This window comes from Xiphias gladius, chromosome 15 (assembly GCF_016859285.1).
Source record: "Xiphias gladius isolate SHS-SW01 ecotype Sanya breed wild chromosome 15, ASM1685928v1, whole genome shotgun sequence".
Classification (NCBI taxonomy): domain Eukaryota; kingdom Metazoa; phylum Chordata; class Actinopteri; order Istiophoriformes; family Xiphiidae; genus Xiphias; species Xiphias gladius.
This window is the reverse complement of record NC_053414.1, coordinates 8333601-8351921: the sequence shown is the minus strand read 5'-3', so window position 1 is coordinate 8351921 and position 18321 is coordinate 8333601. Positions and strand designations below refer to the sequence as shown.

Here is an 18321-nt window from a genome sequence, read left to right as displayed (position 1 = left end):
TTTGAGTCATTAGACTTTTCGATTTTCACCCCACCCACCCAGAGTAATGGTGTGCAGTGGAGGGTGTGTGTTTTGAATCTAAGAGTGAGAGTTCAGAGATCTCTGAGTGATACATTCCCTCTGACAGAGTTCATGCCTGTGCGCGTGAGGAAGCTGTCTGCTGGCATGTTCCCTATCTGCAGACAAAAATATATCAACACCCTTCAGTACACGTACACACACACACACACACACACACACACACACACACACACACACACACACACACACACACACACACACACACACACACACACAGTTGGAGAAGTGTCCCCCAAAAGAATGAAAATGTGCCACTTAAAGGACAATATTTTCTTCTTTTGCCTCATTTAATCACATCTTTGTTTAAATAAATCCCTGGGCCGCGTGAGTGAATCTACCGCCCATTAACCACTTTCTACCTCTACCACAAATCCTGGGTAAGTTTCTGTTTGAAGCTGGACTATTTTCAACTCTATTTCTGCTGCTTCTTCCGAGTCACATCACATTTTTTCAGGACCTTGCTCTTAGGGGGAAAGTTATCGACTGAAGCAAATCTTGTTTCAGCTGAGCAGAGAATGAACACTGTTGTTCTCAGTGATGGACGACGCTCGTAGATTGATGGGGATTTTGACTATGAAACTGAGTGGACATTTATTTTTGTTGCACTTACTGTTCCTGTTAAGAACTCGTGTTTTTTCTCCAAGGATCTGCATATTTGCTCAAGTGTCACATCTGTTTCACTTACACAACAATCACTTCCCGTCAAATGAAAAAATATGGCCCGCAAGAATTTCTGCCCGTGTCAATGTAGACTGTGAATTTTCGGAGGCATATGTTCAAGCCAGAATGTTTCAGCTTGAACATATGCCTCAGTTCGCATAGCCCTGGGCAAATTTGCATTCAATTTCATCATTTCGTTGACTTTATATGTAATTATGTTGAGTTCGAAATCTGCCTTCGGGTCTTTTTGAACTCACAGCAGGAAAAAGTCAGCTCCACTGTAAATCTTCTGCTCCCTGCAATCGCTCTCCACAGTGAATGAGGGGACTCAAACGCAGTGACTGCGCGGCAGCAGGATGGCCTGGTGACGGCCACGCACTTCCTACTAGTACGTTTGCGAGTTCGATACGAATCGAGTTTACACAGATTGGTACTCTCTCCCGGAAACAGCCATATGCCAACGCAATAAATTTTGTCTTTTTAGAAACTCTTGCCTCTTCCAGTCTGCTCGGCTTTCACATGACACCAAACTAACTGACAGCCAAATAAATGAAAGAATTACAACCCTAAGTAGTGTTAAAAACTGCCCTGAGTTTGGCAAAGTTTAGCTTGCTCTAAGCAGCGCAGGTTGGTGACTGACTGAATCTCCCCGGGGCTCACCGTATCTGTATGCACTTGCTGCCTAGACCGCACAAAACCCATACACTCTACCTCACTCAGCTGCTGCTGATACCAGCTCTTCGTACATAGTCGCTGCCCCTCATTTACATGCTGAACTGAAGACCGAAGGGTGCCGAAGAGACGGCTCGGGAGCAGATGCGTTCATTAGGTCAGACAGTAGACTCAGTGCCTGTGGATATTAATCCTGATCCCTGCTGCCGGTGGACTTAGGTTAAGTTGCACATCTTTAATGCCTGTTAGTGTTAAAAATTAATAAAAGTGTTGTAGCTTGACTTAAATACTTTGATTCTCTTGGAGTTATTCATTTTTTTTCTGCTACTGTCACGATAAAGCTAACATACATACAGTTCTGTGGAGGGTTATTTTTCAAAATGTCATTTTGTATTTCTGTGAGCACCACAAACAATTACTGGGGTGGATGAAGTGATTTTTTTGTTTTGTTTTAATTTTGGTGACTGACCCTGTAAAGCACCTATGTGGAGGATAAAAAACTCCTTTAGTGCCTTCCCCAGTGGTATTATCAAAAAGTATCTGACCTGTGGACCCGGATGGGCTGAAATTACACATGGACTGCACACATTTTCCCCAGGATGTTTTCATTTTTCTTTAAAGCAAACTTATGAAATTTTTCACTGAGTGACTTTAAGAAAAAGTTTTAATATGATTAGAACGACCTTATATATAAAATGAGCAATGGAACATGTCCATGTGAGCTCTCTCGTGTTGTGATTTGATCCAGACTCACCCTGATGCGGGAAGGTGTGCATCATGGCAAACCACAACCAAACTCACAGGTGTGCGTGAGGAGGTGGGCGAATGCTGCTGCCCTTTTGTTTTGCTGCCCTTTTCAGACTGAAACACAGAGACGGAGTTTCTAAACAAGGTGCTGCTAACAGGCATCACATGAGGAGCTACGAAGGGAGCAAATGGCATTTACTCTGCAGCAATCCCATGATATGAATTGTATTTTACCGACCTGGAACACACGACTCCTCCACAGTTTACATTGGTAAGCAATGAGCTTTCAAGGCCACATGAATCTCTTTATCCTCTTAATAAAAGCAGACACTTCTGCTGCCGACTCTTACTGCAGAAAATATCTGGAGGTTTACCTGGAGACAGTTAACCTGCACAGAAAAGCCTGGAAACACAATAATGTTAGCTTTACTTCACTTCTTCTAATTTTGTACATTATCAACCGTATAATTATACCTTATTTGGTCTTTTTATCAGGCAAAATCGTCAACAAAGTCAACTGCAAAAGTGTTATTTTCAGAGAGGAGAAATCTGGGAATCTCACTCAGCTCCAGTCGAATCTTGTTGGCAGTTTCCGAGCTCATCTTGTGGATAAATGTGGAAACAACAACGCTTATAATACGAAACAAGAAGATTAATTACAAAATGTTAGATGGGCCTGTCTGTTTGGAGATAGACCTAAGAGCCACCAGGGGATTATGGGGGGAAAAAAACATAAATGATTCAGTCTTTAAAAGTGAACTAAATAATAAATACCTTGAGCTGACTCATAACTTATACACTCACTTTCCCGCCAGCAGTCAATATTGTAGGGCTTCTTTCTATTTTTTTTATTTTTTTTTTTATATTGGAGGTCTAATTTTGGAGCTGAACACTTCAAATACAAAGTGATTCGCTGCTTTAGTATTATATTGAATGACATGACTTTTCCCTACTGTGAGGCGTGGAAATTGTAACTATCCTGCATAAGATGTAGGCTATGTTAAAAGTTTCCCATATGGTATTTAAAATAATCTAATATTTCACGATACATTAAGTTTTAAATATGCAGCAGACAAGGTCAAAAGTACCAGTGTTTTGCATTTAAAGTTAAATTTACCATCTTTGTTCCTCAAATGTGCCAAAGAAAATGTGTTGCTTGGTGTAGCCCACGTTACAAATGTGAGAACTGGATATTTTGCCATCAGCCATGACCTCGTTGTTTATAAACGGACGAGCGACGCAACCTGTCAACCCGAGCTGATTTGATCACAACAGTATTTGGAATAATGAATTCACATGCCGTGTACCGGGCTGGAAAGAGGAAGCCCAGTGATCCGGGGCTGTGAAAATTTTAATTTAACCTTCCAAGTTCATTAGGTGAAAATACGCTTTTCGCTATATGATCTCACACCTAGCCGGGGAAGGCTTTGCTTCCGAGGTCCGTGCATGTGGTTCTGCAGTCATTAGAGCGACCTCCGAGCTCAGTGGTTATCAATATTAACAGAGAGAAGGTGTGGTAGGATCGATACTAGTGCCCTGTCCAATTATGCCATGCCATTTGATGAATTTAAATACATTTCCTACCTTACTAACAGCAGGTGGAATCATGTAGCTGGTCTCACGCCGTCTGAATTGGTAGCTGCTCAGCAGTAACAGGTTACAGGATTATAAGAGGCATCTGTGAGAATCATACACGATGAATGTTGTGGGGTTTTCTATGAACATACCATGTGCTTGTTTCGCCTCCCAGGGTTATTAATACAAATTTCAGTTTTAATGCGTTATGCTTTTTTTTTTTTTTTGGACACCGATCCGCCACAACATTAATACCAGTTACCGGTTTTAATGTTGTGGCTGATCAGTATGAGCCCTCCTATCTCAAAACACAAAATACATCCAACAAAGTACTGAGTACGTACATATATTGTATTTTAAATCTGTTTTGAATCTTCCTACTTCTTGCATACTGCATTTTTTAAATTTGTATTTTTCCGGTTTTGTGAAGCACATTGTGTTGCATCTTTTTGTATGAAATGTGCAACATAAATTAAGATTTGGACACTGAAACAGTTTTACACAACTGGGGTTTTCTCATCCCGAGGAGCGATACTCAGCCTGTGGAAACAGTTTACATATTATACACACGGGTGACACATTGAAGGAAAAACCAAATGTCTCAGTAAGGTGTCGGGCCACCATGTGCTGTGCAGCTTCAGTCCAGCTTTGCATTGACTCTACAAGTCTCTGGATCTCTACCGGAGGGATGAACACAGTTTTTGGTGTTTGGGTGATGGTGGTGGAGAACGCTGGCCAACAATGTCGGTCCAACATCTCCCATGGGTGCTCAACTGGGTTGGGATCTGGTGACTGCGAAGGCCACAGCTTACGATTCACTTCATTTCCTTACCCATCAAACCATTGAGTGACCCCCCCCCCCCGTGGCCTATGGACGGGGGCATTGTCATCCTTTTCCGGTTTTTCCTTTAATTTGTCATCCGTCTATGTAGAACATAATGATAGCTGTTGAAGTCACCGGGGGTTATCTCTTGGTAAACATTTAAACTGTCATGGGTAGCTGCATAGGGACCTGACAGCTTTTTGCTCTAGTGCTCCCTGGCAGGTAAATCTGGCCATGCTGAAATGAAAAGTTACGCTCACGTCAATACATGACATACAAAGCTTACGAAAAGGGAATTTACACATATTGTTTTTATATCCTTACTTATGGGTTGTCATTAAGACCCGTGTTTTACCAGTATACGGGGGCACATTTCTGTGTGTCTTTCCTGCCATGTTTTTATTTCCTGCCTCCATAATGAAATCATCTGTTTAGAGTTACTGTAGCCCGCTAGAAAAACTGGCCAAAGAAATACACAATGATCAAGGTATACGACTGATTTGGTCATTTTCCTGTCAAAGGGACGGGAAGAGAAGCTGCAGGTCAAAAAGTGACCTTTACTTTTTGATTGATTATGGGGTTTAACAAGCGCCGTAGGTGCTGCGCGGTTGAGTGTGTGTGTGTGTGTGTGTGTGTGTGTGTCGGGCGGCAGCTGCTCCCTCCCCGTCGGAGGATTCAGTTCTGCAGGGGCGGACGGGTTCGGTGCTCCCGTCGGCGGGAGCGCAGGCATCTGAGGAGCCCGTTAGTGCCAAAAAAAAAAAAAAACCGGGAGAGCTCCCCCGCCGTAGCTCCGGGGCTCAAAGACGGATCTTAAGGCGCATAAAGCGATCCAGGAGCAACTTTGCCACTGTCTCCGTTTTTGTCTTTTTTCTTTTTTTTTTCGGCGCAGATCTTCAGTCAGCACCTGGCTGCTTCTTGCACATCTTCGGGCTTTCACACGGTCAGTAAACGGTAACTGATATTTGACAGGGCTTGCTTCTCTCTGAGAGTCAGCTCCTTATTTTTTATCTATTTATTTATTTTAACAACCAGCTGTTCCTCCTCGCCTTTTATCCACTCAGGATTAAGATCTGTCATTTCTAGGATGAGGCTTGGGATCAAATTTTCATAATGCAACATTTGACTTCTGCCTCCTTTTTTAGTGGCAGTAATTTGATGGTGGTGGTGACTGGAGACCAACTGCATGTTCATCTAATCTACCTGCAAAAGCAGATCTATTCTGTGTGTTGAGAGTGAGATCCTGCTACATACGCTTAATAAATGAATAATTGATATTAAAGCTGTACTGCAAACATTTTTTCCTTACCGGGTCTATGTTGTTAAATATTACAATAAATATCTACACATTTCCAAAGCAGAAACCCTCCCCACTTTGCTCCTCAGTGTTTCTACGACTTAACCGGGAGCAGCTTTGATCCAAACACACCATGGGGAGATGTTAAAAGCTCTTCCGTATCTTTCCACTGCGTTATTTGCCGTTGTTTGGTCTGCTACAGAGCTGTTAATACGATTGCAGGTGGAAACAGCCTCTGATATCTGTGCTGTTTTTTTCTTTTTTTTCAGCAGATCTGATCGCATCCCTGTGACGGACTAAAGGTGTGAGGAGAAAGGGAGAGTGAGGAGAGGGGTACATCTGCGTGAGGCGTACCTTCCTTGGAGGTGAGAAAGTCTGTTGACGTCTGGTGGTGGATTATCAGGTTCGGTACAGCCACTCCCTGGAGGAATGAATGTACATATGTTGCATAAGGACTGCACTGGGACCGGTGCTGAGCAGCATCCCGACTTCAGCTGATTCATAAGATGTGGGGCCACGACTTACTTCTTTCTACAGAAATTTTCACCCCCACAGAAAACAAAGGACCTACAGAGCACAAGACCGAAACGCAGAACCTGATTCGATGTTTTTGGTAAGGATTTCACACCTTTTTGGCCCCTGATTTTGGTGTTTTGCCTTTTCTTAGCTGTGTCCCTGAATGGATTTTAATGAGGACCAAGGGAAAGCCGTACAGTAAGCCTTGCAGTCGAGAGATTTCCATGCCCCTCTCCTGCCTCTCCTGTGGTGCGTTTGTTCCCACAAGGAAGCAGCATGGATCTGTCCAAGGGCCAGCCGTTGCTTTGGAGCTCAGTCCAGCCCAGCTTCTCTCCACTGCTGCAGTATGAAGGCTCTCAGGAGAGACTCAACCACACCTACAGCTTCCACAGCTCTCTAATGCTGTCCTCCACCTTCAGCTCCCCCACTGCCTCCCTCCGTCAACCTCTGCCCTCTCTGCTTCCCTCCTCCCTCATTCCATACTCCTCCCTCTTTCCCTCCCCTCTCCTCTCCACCACCTCCTCGTTATCCTTTCGACAGACATCCGCTTTTGTCTACCAACCCTCCTCCTCCTCCTTTCCTTTGTCTCTGTCCAACTTTTCCTCTAATGACTTGGCCGATCTGGAGAGCATGCTGCTGTGGACCCTCCAGGAGCCCAGCACCATTGCTCTGACCATCATGTACTGCCTATCCTTCATTCTGGGATTCATTGGGAATTTAATGTCCCTGCGTGTCCTCACCAACAGGCGCAGCCGGCGGCTGGCCAGTGTCAGTGCCACGCGCAGTCTACTGGTGAACCTGGCGGTGTGTGACCTGGCCGTGGTGTGTGTCTGCATGCCCATCACTCTGGGGAGCCAGATCTACATGGCCTGGGTTTACGGTGACCTCCTCTGTCGAGCCGTGCCCTTCACGCAGGCCGTCTCAGTCTCCGCCAGCGTGTTAACACTGACGGTTATCAGTGTGAATCGCTACTACAGTGTTCAATCACCTCTGCAAGCTCGCTCCATGTTTACCCGCCGGCGAATCTTGGCAACTGTCGCCGTGGTGTGGACGGTGTCCTCGATCATGTGCGCTCCTATTGCAGTGATGAACCGGAGGCGGGAGATCAGCTTTGGGACTTTCGCCATCTTGGTCTGTCAGGAGGAATGGCCTCAGCATCGCCTTAAACAGGGGTAGGTGCTCCGCCAGACTATAGAATATATACGGCGTATGTGCACGACCTCGTCTGTATTGCAGGATTCAGATTAATGAATGATCATCAACCTCGGAAATGGGGCTTCAGGGTCCTGACACACCAGGCTGAGTCAGCCTTGAGTGCTCATGGGTGGTGTTTGAGTATGGACTTCCGTCGCTTTGAGTTTTTCTGTTGTCCAGCTTTTTTGGTGGTTGCCGGCTCTTAGCGACCCACTGAGCATGTTGAATTGGAGGAGGCTGTCAGTGACAGCGAACTCCCAGATTGGCTGTTCAGCCAAGCCAAGCGATGATTTCACCCATTCAAAGCTTCTTCTCCTTTTCTGCCCCCCCCCACGAGAAAAAAGACCACAGACACCAGAACTGAGCTAAGTTAAACTTTACCGTGCTAGTTGAACTTACATGCAGGTTGGCTGTCAGCTGGTTGTCATCTGTAGTCTTTGCATTGCGTTTTAGAGCAACTTGTAAAAGATGACATGAAGCGATGTAAAGCAAGCTTGCGATCAATTGTCCCAGCTCCCTCTTCCAGTTTGGCTCATATGGGGATGTAGTGGCCACTCGAAACCTGTGAGGTTTTTAAATGCTGTGCTTGAGGATCTACATTAAAAACAGGGTCAGAGACAGGTTTTCGTTTCTTTTTTTAAAATCCCTATCTTGTTTTCCTTAATCACAAGTTGTCAGGTGGCTCAGGATCCTCTGCTGTGTACAGTCTGTACTTTTACCTTTTTAGCTGTTATACCGGTATGGCTTCGTTGTCTGTGAATCACTTTGCAACTGTGCGCTGCAAAGTGTTGGAAATAGTGTTGATTATCTACAGATAGCCGCCAGCCTAGTTCTCTTGGGAGTTCAGAGACAGTGCTGCTGGTTATAATATTGTCACAGCGATCCTTGTATCTCGTTTATGAAAACAAGAGCAGATTGAATAGCCTTGAGAAGAGCCCATTGTGTTCCTGATAACTATACTTATGCAACATCCATAACTTTAAATGGAGCATGTTGTTGTTGTTGTAATAAAAATACCCTTGACTCACCAGGCATTTTTAAATGGAGATATTTTAGCTAAAAACCTTACAGATTCCATGGGTATTTATCCCTCTGGAAAGGAAAGTAATCAGTATCTCGATCTTAATATTGCCCTTCTCTTCTACAGATACAATGTGCTACTATTTCTGATGCTGTACTGCCTGCCCGTGACCTTTAACCTCACCATAGGCTTCCTCACTGGGAGGCGGCTTTGGGGAGGGAAAAAATCTACTTTCGCCGATCTCGATCCTCGCAGCCAGGCTCTGCACACCTCGCGCCTCAAGACTCGCCAGAAGATCGCAAAGATGGTGGTGTGTCTGGTGCTGCTGTTTGCAGTTTCCTGGTTGCCGCTGTACTTGGCCGACCTTTGGATCGACTGTGAGCAAAGGCCACCATCTTGGCTGCTGCAGACGCGACCGTTTGCCCAGTGGCTGGGCCTGACGAACTCCAGCCTTAACCCCATCTGTTACTGTTTCATAGGCGACCTGTATCGCTCAGCAAAGGTGATACGGACGCGATACTACCAGAAAGTCGCCGCTGTCTTCAGCTCCTCCTCGTTCTCCGGCTCAGCTGCAGTGGCGTCTCCTGCTGCAGTGATTACAGACACCAGAGTGACTGCTGCTAAGGGCCACCATATTGCTGCTGCTGCTGTGGCAGCATCTGCATCCATGGTTACAATCCCCAGGCTGCTGAGCTTGGCTCGAGGCCAGGGACTGGGGCAGAGGGTCAGAGACAGTTCAGACAGCCGAGCAGGATCCGACCACAGTATCTCAGACTGGTGTCGGTTCAGTCCCAGTGTGTGTGACAGCTCTTTGTTCCCCTCCCAGCTCCACACACACCAGCAGTCCATACAAAGAGCAGACCTCTTGCCCACAAGAAGACACTCTGTGATTGAGAACGCTGGATCATTACCTTTAAGAAGTGAGTCTGTGGAAATAGATGTGCTGCCTTTGAGGAGGCATTCAGGGGAGGGAATATGTGGTTTGTCAGCTGATAAGAAAGATGCCGTTACCATTGGCAGAGACGCTCTGTGTTCCACTGGGCAGCAAAGAAGCAAAAAAGCACAAACCTACTCTCTGGTAGGAGACAGGGAGGAAGAAACAACCGAACTGACTACCCTATGAAACTGCAGATTATCTGATGTATCAGCAGGGAGGAATTTTTCTTTTTGCTTTTGTCCTGAAGGCAGCCAAACCACCCACAGCTCCGTATTCAAAGTTTGCAGGTGACAATTTGGGTAAATTCCTTGCAAAAGCCATTGTTTTCTTGAGGACAAAACTGACTTGGTCTACACCCTCCTTCCTTCTGCGTGTAGTAGTCTCTCTGTATCATCTAAGCACAGGGGATCCAAGACCAGTGTTCGCACCAATGAGTTCAGGTTTTTTGAAGGCAGGTAGAGTGAGCAGTGATGGAGTAAACCCAGCAGGAGAAGAGTTGCAGTGTTATTAAGCCCTGTGCTAAAATGCCAATTATCAGTAAGAAGGATGGATTGCAGCAGTGCACCGTTACATGGAAGTCATATCATAAGCGATACAGCTGCTAGTCGCAGTTGTGTCTTACATCTGCTTCAGACAATAATCCAGCAGGACATAAAGTGTGATGAGTTTTTTGTTTCCTTTCTTCATATCTTACTGCTTTGCCAATGGTTTTGATTGTAGTTGTTGCTCACAGAAAAGCTAAAGCCCCTTTGCCACAATTCAGTGTCTGTGTAAAGATCTTCAAATGTTAATGTCAACATGAGTGTCTGCAGTCTGTGAAAGAAGATATGTATTACCAGTCGTACATGTGTGCAATCATACAGATGATTTGCATAGAATAGGAAATATATCGTATATGAAGCGGAAAATGAAAACCTCAGACCACAGTCAACAGTTTAATTTGCACATATTAGCTGCAACTTTTCAGGTTAATGTGATTTTTAAGCAAGACCAGATTCTCGGAACTAAGCCCAAGACAAGCAGGGTTTCTTCATTCCGAGGAAATTTTAAGAGTCTGTTCACCCAAATAACACAAAACAAACAAAAAAACACTCAGACCTTAAGTGGTTTCTAACCCTGGGGATTTGTTTGGTTCAGTTTTCCTAGGTATTAAAGGTTTTCTGTCTCTGACTTTGCTGATGCCTCCCCCAGTATGTAATTTGGTGAATGAAATGTCTGTGGTGCTCACAGGATTTAATAACTGAATTTAAAATTTAACAACTGCCCCGTGTCTTTCTAGAATAGGTGTCCTAGCCTGACGGGCTGACTAAATGAGTTGTCATTTGATTTTCCCCTCACTTCACCTCAGTCCGACACTGTGTTCATGTTAGCTGTTTTGTCTTTGGTAGTGGTGGTGGTGGTGGTAGGGGATGGGGGGGTATTTTGCCCTATCCAATCAGTAGTGAAAGACATAGACATCCTGCCAACATCATTTACAGTCAACAGCGGAGCAGTGTCCTTTCATACAAATTGAAGAAATGTATGCCACTTAAAGGTGCCCTGTGGAGTTTTCTTTCAAACAAAGTCATGTTTACATTTAGTATTAGACCACCAAAGCATACTGAGTGTGTTCTTGAAGCGTAAAGGACGTGCTGCATGCATTTGCTTACACACAAGACATCTCCTCAGCTGATTGTTTTGAAAATTTTGAGTCCTGCATTGTTTACATCTATGTTTACTTGCTATCAGTCTTCTTCCTTTCCATGTTTTGCTGGGCCATTTCTGCTTTTTTTGGTGCGTAATTGCCACCTAGATCAGTGGAATAGTGTTAAACCATTGGCAGAAACAAACAAAACGGGGACACACTTATAAAAACATTGCTCTACTGTCGGTGGTCAAAAACACCATAGGGTACCTTTGAAAAGTTGTGTCTGCAAGTCAGCTGCCCCAATTTTATCTACACGTTTCACATTGTTCATCCCCTTACAAATCTCTGATTGGCTCAGGTGTTCCCAACCGTTGAAATAACTGTCAATATCTTTTAAACAGAGATCTATATTGCTGTTAAGATGATCTGTCATTATGCTGCCTCTGCTTGTTTATGCCGAACCAAAAAAATTACGCATTAATGCGCCAGAGGCGTTATATGTAACACAGCAGTGTCTGCGTCTGTCCAGCCATTCCGGCTCTCCCTTTTACGCAGACGTTGATCCAGCTCTGTGGCAACCTCCGCTGCCGGCTTATTGCCGGAAAAAACACTGTTGGTACCTTTTTATGGAGAACGGTGAGGTGGAATAAAGGTGCCACGTTCCTGCCTTGAACAGGCTGTATAAAAGAGACTAATGAGTGCAACACCAGAGTGATTTTAACTGGTAAACCAATCACAGATCTGGATCCACAGTTTTATTAGGGGCTGTTCTTTCAATTGAAGGTAGTTTAAGTGAAGATAAAAATGAAATTCCTTTTACCTCAAGTATATTGGAGTGGCAGACATCTCAGAGACAAACATCTCAAAACCTAGACATATTAACCAAAAGTGTCTCTCTGTTTATGTCTAGATATCACTAAAAGTAAGTGGGGAAATACTGTGTTTGTTTTCAATTTGGGTGAACTGACCCTTTAGAAGATTTCCTTTATTGCAGATATCACACTGATTGAATATAGGAATACAAGATTGTATCATTTTTGGTTATTTGATAACAGGAGAGTTTTGGCCTGTTTAACCAGCACATGCCTTGTTGAGTAAAGGACTGAAACAGGATGCTGAAATAGCTTTAAAGGTTAATGAATTAAAACACACACAGACACACACTCGCACGTACACAGATGCATGCATGCAGACAACAAAATCTAATCTTCCCTCAGGCTGCTTCCAGTTGTGTGCAAGACAAAGGTGGTGAATATCATGAACTGCTGTGACATCAGGCAGCTAATCACACTCCTGTCCAGGCTGCAAAAGTGAAGTGGAGCAGCACTCAAAGCATCAAACTGTGTTGAAACTGTCCTATTTATGCCATTGGATAAGGTTGCTTTGTACCTTGGAAAATTTCAATGCCATTATGCCGTGACTGTGTCTTTCATCTCTCCTTCTCTCTTTACTTTCATCTACCTCCCTCTCTCTTTCTCAGTTTAGCGCTGTGTTAATGGAGGATGCGTGTACTAAATTATGTGCATTTGGTGTTCCATTAAAAGAGCAAACCGGTGTGTCTGTGGTCACCTGTAACTGCGTCTGAAACGTCCCAGGATTTACACTTATTTTAAAAGAACCTGCGCCACAGCTGTTCTTGGAAGAACTTTGTCTGTAGCTAACAGGGACATAAAAAGGGCTGGGAGGCTTGACAGATAAAAGGGTTCTGAACATTTCTCAAAACCTTTGTCCAATCTTCTCTTGTTCCCGCAGGCTTTTGTAAATCTTAATGGGATTTGAATTTAGTTATGAGTATCTCTCATTCCTTTATTAAATGAGGTACACGTGACTGCAGAACAAGATGGATATTCTAATTTTACTTGTTCACCATGTAGAAAGATTACAGATTTCAGAAGATGAAACCACTTTGTTTAAGGTTTGGGTGAAGTTCAGGCTTACATTTGGGCAATGATTTGGGAACTACAACTACATTATTAAGTTTCAGGTGAGGTTTTCTCACGGGTCAAATGTACCCTGTGGACTTTACCTCTAAACGAAGTTCTGTTAACATTTACCATTTCTCAAGAAAAAGGTGCTGTCTGTATATTTTAGGCCTCATAAAACGATTACATCCCTGCTTGCTAGCTTGCAGTCTTCTTCTTTTCTCACATTTAAAAATACGCACCCCGGGTCTCGAGACTGCTACGGCTGTAGTCACACCCAGAAATATCATTATCAGCATACAGACGGGTGACAAATTAAAGGGAAAGGCTGAATAAATGAGTGGACATACAATTATCACGCTCTGGACAGTTATAAAAATCCCAAGCAGGCCCAATTAAAGCTGATTTTAGATCAAGGTTTAGATAGGAGATGTAAGTAAACAGAAAGCTGGTTTATATTTAGGGCAGAAAGGGAGGAGCTTCAGCCACAAGGATAAAAATGAATATGGTCAGATGAGTCATCCTTCACCATTTTCTTGACAGGTGGGTGAGTCAATGTTATACCAACAAATCCTCCAGATTAAATGACGAAATATGTTGTTTGCAATTTCCTTCCAGACTGACACATACTTTACAAGGGTCGCTTGATTCAGCAGTATCATATTATTTCCCTGTACCTTCCGAAACCATTACAGACAGTAGTTGCAAAAGTGAAACTGTTTTCTGATCTGACTAAGCTACAGTTAAGGTTTGGTTAGGTTTAGGCAGAAAATCCGCTTGGTTAAATTTAGGAAGCGATAAAGATGTGAGTTGCAATAACAATTTACGTTTAGGAAAAGAAATTGTGGTTAGGATTAAAATTTCTTCTTTGACCTTTGTTGTCATTATTATATTAGTATTAATTTGGTTAAGGTTAGGAAACGATTGCGGTCATGATTAAAAGAAGCCAACACAGACTGTCAGTCGGAAGTGCGACCAGGAGGACAATGAAGGACAGTCATTGTGCGGAGTACACCATGGGAACAGAACGGGCTTACATGCCTGCTTTCTTGCATGGTTTGGGTACACTCTACCCATCAATACAAAGTTTTATGAATGATAATTTCGATATTACAATTAAATGTTCCTATGCTGATGAGAGTGGACTCTTCTTGGATGACAGTGTCCTCCTCCAGAGGGCGTTGGGAGTCACTGAATGGTTTGATGAGTATGAAAGTTATGGGTTCATATGCTGTGGTTTTCGCAGTCACCAGATCTCAACCCAATTGAGCCACTATGTGAGATTTTGGACCGTCGTGTCTCGCACCACAATCATCAAAACACCAACATGAGGGATTATCTTTTGAAGGAATGGTGTTCATTAGAGTTAAGAAACTTGGGGAATCTATGACAAGGACCATTGAATTACATTATTGATACTGAGGTACTGGGTGAAAAATACTGATACTTGTCTTTGTAATATCACTTAGCTCTCACACACTCATGCACTCCCTTCAGTATCAAATAATACCTGTCTCTAGTACACCCTCCCTTCGTATAATCTTCATTGCATATTTGCCATATAATCCTCAAAATATATGTATTTTACTATTAGATAAAATGCCTGTTTGATGAAATTTTCAGCCTACCGGTTTCCAGCTGCACGTAATGTCTAACATGCGGGGACATGAGTTTACAGCAGACATCCGTGTTTGTGAATTGTCATCTGGTTTTTGAAGCACTTACAAGGATATGAATGCACGTGTGCGCACACAATCACACAAACACGCACACGCACACACACACACACACACACACACACACACACACACACACACACACACAATTTCAGATAACCCAAGGACTCATGATTGAGGCACTTCAACACATGATTGGTTTAATTTTTTCAGACACCGGGTCTTCTTGACCCAGTAAGATCTTTCCACCACATCATCTCATCAGTGTGTTTTTCTCCGTACTCTCTTTTCCTTTTCCTCTTTTTCCCACTTCTCCGCCTTTCCTTATCTTCCCGTTTCTTTCCTTCTGGTCATCTCCTCTCTCCTTGCGTCATTGCTGTACCATTGTCAGAAACCATGCTAACAATAGACTTTCTCTCCCTCCTCTTCTTCCTTCATTTCCATCTTCAGCTTCCTTTTTTTTGGCAACAAGACCAAGGGGCCATTTAACACTAGAGAACATACCCAGAGGGGTGCACTGCGAACCAAAGGCAAAGAAACAGTGAAAAAAAATGTTGGGAAATAATATCCATAGTGGCGAGACCTCTGATGAAAACAGCTTGTCAACTGCAGAGCCAAAACCACCACTTATATTTTATTGATGTGGCTGATTACAGAATAGAGATGTTTTATTGTATGGAAACTATGCTCCGCTGTTAACAAAATGTCAAATTCCTTTTGCTTAAAAATGTAACTTTAGCAAACATAGTTCAAAATTTTAAAAAATGATGTGTTTTAACTTTCTGCTTGTTTTGTAAAGGTCCCATATTGTGGAAAGTGAGATTTCCTTGACTTTTTTGGTTATAAAGCAGGTAGAGGTGCTACATAAAATAGTGTGAAAAATGCAGACAGCTCATATTCAGAAACTGTCAGGATTGCTGTAATTTTGTCACGTCACAACGAAACAGTCAGCCCTCCAACCTTTTTTTTTTAACTTTAATAGCAACTCAACACCAAGCGGTCATTCCGTCGCTGAGCTAGCAAGCTACAAGACAGAAAAATGTCGAGGAGACGCTGCACTATCATTGGCTGTCAGGAAGCCAATATAACATTGCACAGCCTTCCCAAGGATAGTAACATTAGAGACCAGTGGCTAAAGTTTAATTTTTTCTGAAATACCAGAGCATTAGACCATCTTCATTTGCATTTATTGGTGACTTTTACCAAGGCATAGTAGTAGGCTACAGTCCGTTACCTGTGGTTGGCCTGGGCGTACGTCACTCAGGTAAAAGTCAGCCAATCAGAAGAGAGGCTCAGAAGCTGACACAAAATGCCTTGTTCTTGGTTGAGCTAAAGAGCAGAGCATGAGAGATGAAATGTAAAATATGGGACCTTTAAGGCTGCACCCTCCTGCTCCCGCTCATTTTTGCACTGCAACCGCTCACACACAGAGGGTTTTTTGCACACCTATGCTTTGCAACCCATTTTACCAAGCCTGCACCTACCATCCTGCAATCTGCAGTCAAGCCGGCTAGCTCGTCATTTTTTTTGTTTTTTTAAACCTTGATTAATACAAACTACAGTATGAAACCTTGACATAATTGCTTTTTCAGTGTCAAACGGACATTAGCTTCCCCTGTTCCCCTCAAACACTTTTCAGGACTTAGCATTGTCATTCAGGGTTCAACAGTAATGGCTTCTCAGTTGCTCTGGGCGAGTAGATATGAACTACTGTCAGACATTTGTTTGGTTCTGTTGTCCCTGTTGGTTTTAGTTGTTTTTGTGTTTAAAAAAACTCTTCACCTCATTCTTACACCAAGGCAAATGCTTGGTGTAAATCAATATCACGGCTAATGCTGCCGTGATATTGATTTACTCAAGTGAATAAAGCAAAACTAAAACTGCAGTGATGATTCTGAGTGAGACAGCAGAGGTACAAGGTTTAAAGAGACCTTCCTTTGACCTTAAGAGGCTGATAAAACCTGGCAGGATAGTGAAAAAGTCTCAGGAGGTATAAAAAGACAAAGGCTGGAAAAGCTCACAAATACTATGTAATACTTTCTTAAAAAGAAAGGATCCTTTTCTGTCTTTCCTCAATCACATCATTTCCAAAAACCAGATTTATTCAGCCACAACTGACATTAGAGATCTGACCAGACGACCAGGAGGTCATTGTTCTGCCAAATGCAATTTAGCCAAATACACAGACAACATTATCCTGCTAAATTACGGCTACTAACATAAGTCTGGCAGAGAGTCTCAAATCTTCTCTATGTCAATTTAATTTTTCCTAATTGCTGAATCCGAGCCAATTGTGAGATCCCTGTTTGTGTGAATGTGTTTGTTTGTGTGTGCCGAGTATAAAAGTGTTGCATAAAATGTGTTTAACCATATTGATATCGCTTTTTACATTATTGAAACATGTGCTATACTTACACAAGGCTATTATCAGGGGAATTAAAAACAATTAAAATATTGAAGGCATTCTGTCAGCTTTGGCAGGATGTCAGCTGTGCAGCCACCTCTTAATATTCTGGCCTCTTTTGCAGCCTTTGATAATGGCTTCAGTCATTTGGCAGCTTTGGTTGTAATCTGTTAGCCTCAACAATTGAATTGTTTCAGCATTATTAAACTCAGGATCTTATGAATTTATGGTCACATACATGGTAGCTGTGGTGGTGACCTGTCCATCATAAAATGTCAGCACTTTCCAGCTGGTTCTTTAATTTTTCATCCTTATGTCTGTATTCAAACAGATAGCTCTCAATAGCCACAAGCTCTCAGGTGTTGTCACTGTTAGATGATTGACAAGATAATCAATTAGTTAATTAGTCTTTAATTAGTAATTAATTAGTAATAGTCTTTTGCTCACTATAGCTATGGCGCCAGCCGTAGTAAGCAAAAGCTGAGCCAAAACACCCATGTTAGTGACCCTCGGTGCCTGTAAACAAACATAATTTGCCAAATTTAGCAAGTCTTGGAGCTAAAGAGCTGTGATGAAATTAAACCGAGTACACTTGACAGATTGAGATGGAAATGGAGTCAATGGTCGGCACTCAAGGGTCAGCCCCAACCGATACTAATCCAGTGACAAATCAGCTCAGTGAATCCCTCTTTTGTTTAACTAACTGGTAAACATGACAAAGATGAGGATGCAGGAGGCATTTAGTAATAAAGCAAGGTACTGGGAAAATTTCATGGCCATCTAATAGTTGTTACATTTCACTAAAACCCAAACGTCAACCTCACGGTGGTGCTAGAGGGAAAGTAAGGGGATCATCAAAGTCATTACAATTCATCCTTTGAGCACCATGGATAACTGTATGACAGATTTCATAACAATCCATCCGATAGTTGTTGATATATTTCAGTAGTAAAGCGGTGGACTGAACAACATACGTGGATATGTGAGGCCAGAGGGCTGTGTGGCGGAGGAGGTCTTTTCCCCTCCAGAACCCCCTGAGGTGGACATTAGTGTGGCGGTGGTCCCGAGCCGTATCAGTTCCAGCCGTCGGCTACAGCCCCCCGTAACGCCCAAAACCTCGAGCTCTCTGAGCCGAGCATATAGTTAGAGTAGCACTCTTATGAAAAATGCCG

At 43.1% G+C, this 18321-nt stretch overlaps 1 protein-coding gene across 1 annotated transcript; it reads left to right on the top strand.

Moving 5' to 3' along the window:
- Window positions 1–6644: 6644 nt before the first annotated feature.
- Window positions 6645–13380, top strand: LOC120800426 (neuropeptide Y receptor type 2-like). Its single transcript, XM_040146528.1, has 4 exons — window positions 6645–6797; window positions 6909–7540; window positions 8710–9138; window positions 13272–13380. The coding sequence occupies exons 1-4, from the start codon at window positions 6645–6647 to the stop codon at window positions 13378–13380; spliced, it is 1323 nt and encodes a 440-aa protein (XP_040002462.1).
- The last annotated feature ends 4941 nt before the right edge of the window (window positions 13381–18321 follow it).

Excerpts from the sequence above, each read along its gene's own strand:
- LOC120800426 (XM_040146528.1), top strand. The coding sequence starts at position 6,645 with ATGGATCTGTCCAAGGGCCAGCCGTTGCTTTGGAGCTCAGTCCAGCCC. Across the intron at positions 7,541-8,709 it reads CAGCATCGCCTTAAACAGGG|ATACAATGTGCTACTATTTC; the intron begins GTAGGTGCTCCG and ends TCTCTTCTACAG. Across the intron at positions 9,139-13,271 it reads GCTGTCTTCAGCTCCTCCTC|CTTGCAGTCTTCTTCTTTTC; the intron begins GTTCTCCGGCTC and ends CCTGCTTGCTAG.